Consider the following 6485-nt stretch of genomic DNA (forward strand, 5'->3'; position numbering starts at 1 on the left):
CCGTCAAGTGGGCAGTCCTGGAGCTGCGCTACTACCTCCTTGGCCGGAAGTTCACCCTGGTCACGGACCACGCACCCCTTCAGTGGATGGCCCGCGCCAAGGATACCAATGCCAGGGTGACCCGATGGTTCCTCGTGCTCCAGGACTTCCACTTCGTGGTGCGTCATCGGGCTGGAGCCACGAACGCCAACGCTGACGGCCTCTCTCGGATCTGGGCAGCTTTCGCAGGTCTGTCAGGGGTCACTCCCCACCCACCCCCTATCTCTCCCCTACTGTCTCAAATCATCGATAGGACCAGGACGACGCTTGGGGGGGAAGGGAGTGTGACGAGCGTCCCGAAGCTGCAACAGCGTCACCCTGGAAACAAGCGAGGAACACCTGCCCGTCCTCGTCACAGGCTGATCGGTCACAGCTGCAGCTCATCAGGCGGCGGCTACATAAGCCACGCAAGCCCTGCCACCTGGGAGGCACTTCTCCATGAGACTGAGCATTAACTCGCTCTCTCATTTCTCCCACAGACAGCAGCGTGTGACCGACCAGCCCCACAGGAGCACTGCACTGGGAAGAAGGACGAGAGCACTCACGGCACCGGAGCACCCACCTGGACCTTTCTCTTTATCACACCCTCTTGTAAATAAATCCACCCTCCGGGGCATTTATTGAGCCATCCTTGTCGTGTGATTCTTCACCCTGTGACAGGTATTTAAGTGAAAACTATTATTGCAATGATAATTTCATGTGAAGGTAATCATGGATAACAAAATGCTTAAAGTGCTTAAAAATAAAATTACCTTACTTGACTAAATGTTTTGTCTTTTTTTTCCTTCACAGACAGCTCATTCTGGGGCATTATTGCAAGGTCCATCTGTAGTTCCGCTTCCTCGTTTGTGGTCGGAGACCTTGCCACCAGAGGATCACAAGTGGATTGGCAAAAGGCTTTTCAAAATGGGATCCAAGGGAAAGCCAGAGCTTCGTGATAACCTCCAGCTCTGGTATTACCCACCACAGCCAGCACTTATTTACAATCAGGCTCCAGCTCCAGAAAGATTCTTTTGTCATTCTTTTCTGCTGTGGATGCCGTACAAGCTGTGGAGGGTTAAGGTTCTCTGTCCCAATCCTGCCTGTGGACAACATCAGCTGACAGGAGGTGGTCTGCACAAAAGGTCACGGCAGGTTCTAGACATTGACAGAATGTACAACATGGTCACAGAAACCCTCATCTGTACCAAGTGTAGAGCCTCTCATGTGTCCTGGAGTCAGACTGTCCTGCAACAGCTAGATCTGGGCAATCGCTCTGCGTTTCAGGTCATCCTCATGCGGAAGTACACTTTTTCAGTCCTCATCCAGTTGTTAGCCCATCATCACCTATATAAGCAAATACTTTACAAATCAAATATCTAAAATATATGAATGTGTCGATTTTGCATTTCCTAAGGTACGCCTGTGATATGCGGGTCATCCGGCTCCTGCGTGAGCGTGGCTTAGGCAACAGCCCCACGCGGGTGATCAAGCAGCTCCGTGAAAACCACAGCGAGCAGTGGCTCCATCGTCTGGCCCGGTACACCACCCAATGCGTTGACTTCCTCAATCAACCCGGGGTGATGCCAGTAAAATTCCAGGAGCCCCCAGAGCCTACAGTGGTGCCAAGCTGCAAGTGGCTGCTCACCGTTTACAGCCAAGACATCCTGACAAGGCTGGATGAAATCCATGCAAGGATAACATCCACCTATGGCTCTGTCTTGAAGATGGATTCTACTAAAAAGGTTAGTTGTGGATTTGTTTATTAATGCTGTTGTTTATATACCAGCATGGCACTGTATTTTACATGGTGTGATGTTTGATTATATTTACAGCATGCTTCATATCATGTCTTATTACAGATCACCAAGAAGCTGGCTGGGACAGCGAGGGGAACGGGACTCTGGCTTACCTCTGTTGGCAATGAGTTTGGTCAGGTGCTCATAAGTGTGCTGACAGCCCAGGAAGGAGCAGGACTGGACATGATGGTAGACTGTCTGGTGAAAAGATACCAGCAGGCTGGTGTGGATTCACCTGCTGTGTTGTACGTGGACTGGGTGCTGCACCGAGGTGGGCGAGACCAAGCTGACAACCAGATTCAGAGGCTGGCCAGATCTCGTGATACGCTTGGACATCTGGCATTTTATGCGCAGGATTGCCTTGGGGTGTACAACTGATGCCCATCAGCTGTACCCCATCTTCATGTCACGGCTATCAGCATGCATCTTTGAATGTGATGCGGCTGATGTCTCTATGCTTCGAAAAGCAAAGAGAGAGCTGTTGATGTCCCAGGGTTGGCCTGCGCTGACAGATGACGATGCCAACAAGCATCTGACCAGGGAGGAGCTGGCTCTACATTGCCGGAGGAGGACCCGTGGAGAGGAGACTACCATCCTTCACCTTGAACGACTGCTTACCGAGCTCCTGAGCAGCAAGGGCAATGACTCCCTGGGTGTTCCTCTCCTGGACCGAGAAAATGGCTTGTAATTCTTTAACAATTCTCAAAATATATATAAAAAAAAAAAACACTTAAAAAAAGTTGCCAACAAGCATCTGACCAGGGAGGAGCTGGCTCTACATTGCCGGAGGAGGACCCGTGGAGAGGAGACCACCATCCTTCACCTTGAACGACTGCTTACCGAGCTCCTGAGCAGCAAGGGCAATGACTCCCTGGGTGTTCCTCTCTTGGACCGAGAAAGGATGGAGCACATCTGGGGCCGGTTGCACCAGCTAGACGTAAAAACGCTGTGTGTAAGCACTACGCTGGGCTTTGCAACGTCCTGCTTTACGATAAATATTCACACCTGTTGCACCAACTGAAACTACGATCAGGCGCAACTACGCCCGGCGTAGACCATGCGGGTCCACGCCGACACATTCTCCCTCAGTTATAGATATAGCTGAGACGTCGTTCATGCCGCAATGGCTACAACTACTAATATAGAACTGAATTGCTCAAGACATAATATAAGTGAAATCACCGCGCTATGATTTCATTGAGTAAACATTTCCTAACAAGTCCGCGTTTTTATATCTGAAGTCTCCCTGCACACTCCCATGACAGATTTCATCAAGGTTAAGTAAAATATAATAAATGTAATACAAAGCTTCTCTCTAGAGTTATTTTTTTTTTTATTATAGCTGACTATCAAATTTATGTACAATGAATGTCTTTCCTGAGGTAATTGTGACATTTTGTGTTTTGCTGCCTTTCTGTGGCTGAAAAAACACGTTTATGGTTCGTATTTTGTGATAAAATTCACAGAATTTGAAAGCTGATAATTTATTTCTGATTAAAAGTAACAAAGCACAAAACTTATTGCGATTATTGGATGGCAGGCACGCTACAAATAATGAATTGAATTAAAGACGTGAAATATTTTCAAGCACACTGTCCTTCCAAGCAAGATGTCAAATGGTTCAGTTTCTTTTCATAATCCCAGTTCATATGTAATATTTTACTGCATAATTATTACATGCTTGACAGAAATATATTTTGTATTCAATGTCGACAGTGTGGTAGGATAGTACAGAGCTTCGCGATTGATATCGCTTATCCTGCCCGAAAAGACCATAAACATTACAGGTCACGTCTGCAGTAATAATTAACTAACAGACATGAATCCTAAAAACGAATAATGTCCGAGCAAATCATGACTTTTCACTTTACACCTACCTCTGACTAGGCGTACGATTTAGTGTCAGACGTAGCACTACGCCGAGATGGTGGAACGGGTATAAATTATACGCACGACTTAAAGCACCATTTACGTCCAACCTAGTCTTACAACTGGGTGTACGTCCAGCTGGTGCAACCGGCCCCAGGAGTCTAGGGTTAGGCGGCCCCGGCCCAATTTAAGCCCTGGTTACAACCATAGGTTACAACACACTTTTAGCCCAAAATTTAATTGTTAAAAAAAAAACAGCAAGACCGCGAGACGTTAACGAATCAAAAATGCCGCAAATAAGTTCTATTCTCTGTTCGTGGTCAGTCAATAACCGCGTGTGGTGTCCAAGTTTGTAAATAAAGACTAAATGACAGCTTCTGGTATATTTGTTTAGCGATTTATTTCATTCATCTCCCTCTCGCTGGTGGAACTTTGTATTGTGTGACGTAGTCCAGTGAAGGCGTGTTTAGGGCGGGTTTTACAGGAGTGCCGCGAGGCTATTGGCCCGACAGTGGAAACGCGGCATGATTTCGGCCTCGGTCTGAGCTCGAGGATAGCCCACAGTCATTATGATACAGCATATCCCTCTACTGGATGTAAAATGCTCTGCAGTACATTTTGTCATTTTAGAATGTTAAGTTCTACTTCTGTAGTTATTTTGGTGAAAGTAACTCAAAAGTAATACAGGAGTCATGTAACGCATTACAATTCTGAGACAGTAATATTGTAAGGTAAGGAATTACTTTTAAATAACAGTAACAAGTAATCTATAATGTATTACAGTTTGGAAGTAACTTGCACAACACTGGGTATAATTTGCATATATCTTTGGAATTCACTTTTATACAGGAATAAAATAAATGGATATTACCCTTTTAAATTCAATTTAAATGGCATGATGGCCTAAATAATGATGCCAGTAAGTAAATATAACAAAAAAAGAAAACAAAATAACAAAAATAAAGCCTGTGATTTATGGATTTGGAATTTGGTAGTCGGGCTCATGAGACCCCTCGCGGACCCGTCCGAAGCAGCTCAGTAACAGATCCACAGCAGCGTTTACTGTTGATTTAATTTCATCCTCTGTTTTGCCCTGCTTTGGGTTCACTTCCACCATGTCTACAACAGAGAGAAGACCTGGAGGGAAGTCAAAACATACATTCATGTCAACATGCCTAAGAAAGACCGAGAAGGATTATGATAATGAAATTTGCTCATTTAGCAATAGCCAAGCAAAGAAATGTTAATATGGCTTTTTAATAGCTGATCTAGAGTGCATAATGTAGATTTATTATAATTCACTTTACTGAGATGCACACAACATTGGTTCAACTTTTATTTTACTTGATATTTTCTACTAAAAATATTTAAACAGAAAATGTTCTATATTTATTCATTAACTGGGTTGTTGTTTTGAAACTGACACAAGGGGGAGCTAAATCATTTGTTCGTCAGACAAGTGGGCTTGGATTTTTGGTTAAAGGGGTCATATGATGTTGCTAAAAAGAACATTATTTTGTGTATTTGGTGTAATGAAATGTTTATGCGGTTTAAGGTTAAAAAAACTTTTGTTAGGTTCAAAAAATTATTGTTTCTCCTCTATGTCCTGCCTTTCTGAAACGTGTTGATTTTTACAAAGCTCATCGGTCTGAAAAAGCGAGGTGTGCTGTGATTGGCAAGCTATCCAGTGCGTTGTGATTGGCCGAATACCTCAAGCGTGTGACGGTTGAAATCGCATCATATGACCCCTTTAATAATTTCAGAAAGGCCAAATAGCTGCCAGTTTGTTAGCCTGGAAGTTTTAGAAATCTCTTACCATTTAGAGATGGACATATCCTCATGTTCTCACCTGTCTGACAGATGTGTTCAGTGATGTAAATGCCCTCTCTGTAGGTCAGTCCTCCCGCTGCAGGTGTGCCTGTTGCAGGTGAGACCGATGGGTCCAGTGCATCAATGTCAAAACTGAGGTGGATGGGTTTTTTCACCCTGATCCAGAAAGAGTAGCAATGCTTCAATACATATTTACTCTTATGAAGATTAGGTCATGAAAAATAGAAAATAAGTCATACACGTACTTTGAAAACATGTGATCACACGTCTGCTCCATTACTTTTGCTATTCCAAGCCGATCAACCTCTGTCATGGAGAACGTTTTGATTCCAAGGTGCTTCAGGATATAACTGTGATGTAAGTGTGTGATTTGGACTTCATAACGAATCATGAAATAGTGATATGGATAAATTATTTTGTAGAATCGACAGACTTACTATTCTTCTGGGTCCACATCTCTGAGTCCAATGTAGACAGTGTCCTTAGCTGCTACACAAGGCTTTAACCATGAGAAATGTGGAATTATGGGAATCTAAGAAAGATTAGAATTTTTTTTTTACAAAATATTTTAAATGTTTCAAATCATAAAATGCCATCTCAAATAAAGCTAAAGGAGTGGACCTTATTAATAGTAGCATTTCACCTAAACCTCAAACAGGAATAAAATACATTGCTCAAAAAAATTAAAGGAACACTTTGAAAACACATCAGATGTCAATGGGGAAAAATATTATGCTGGATATCTATACTGATATGGACTGGGTAAAGGATGCCACATCGTTTGATGGAAATGAAAATTATCAACATACAGAGGGCTGAATTCAAAGACATCCCAAAAATCAAAGTGAAAAAATGATGCAGCAGGCTAGTCCATTTAGCTGAAATTTCATTGCAGCAACTCATAATGGTACTCAGTAGTTTGTATGGCCCCCACGTGCTTGTATGCATGCCTGACAACGATGGGGCATG

The 6485-nt window shown here is 43.6% G+C and overlaps 1 protein-coding gene and 1 pseudogene across 2 annotated transcripts in view; one reads left to right on the forward strand and one right to left on the reverse strand.

Annotated features, from left to right (window-relative positions):
- The first annotated feature begins 86 nt into the window (after positions 1-86).
- On the forward strand, positions 87-3143 carry LOC107741706 (uncharacterized; annotated as a pseudogene).
- A 1413-nt stretch (positions 3144-4556) lies between these two features.
- LOC107741703 (arginase-1-like) overlaps positions 4557-6485 on the reverse strand; it is an 8724-nt gene continuing 6795 nt past the window's right edge. The window contains exons 5-8 of one of the 2 annotated variants that reach the window (XM_016554476.1): positions 5954-6048; positions 5762-5866; positions 5536-5672; positions 4557-4823 (exon numbers count right to left, since the gene is read on the reverse strand). In XM_016554476.1, the coding sequence (XP_016409962.1) occupies positions 4660-4823; positions 5536-5672; positions 5762-5866; positions 5954-6048 (501 nt within the window). In that variant the 3' untranslated portion in view covers positions 4557-4659. Of the gene's footprint in view, positions 4824-5502; positions 5673-5761; positions 5867-5953; positions 6049-6485 lie in introns of both variants that reach the window. The other variant, XM_016554474.1, reaches the window with a different exon arrangement.

Source organism: Sinocyclocheilus rhinocerous, unplaced genomic scaffold (assembly GCF_001515625.1).
Source record: "Sinocyclocheilus rhinocerous isolate Xijiao unplaced genomic scaffold, SAMN03320098_v1.1 scaffold6066, whole genome shotgun sequence".
NCBI classification, from domain to species: domain Eukaryota; kingdom Metazoa; phylum Chordata; class Actinopteri; order Cypriniformes; family Cyprinidae; genus Sinocyclocheilus; species Sinocyclocheilus rhinocerous.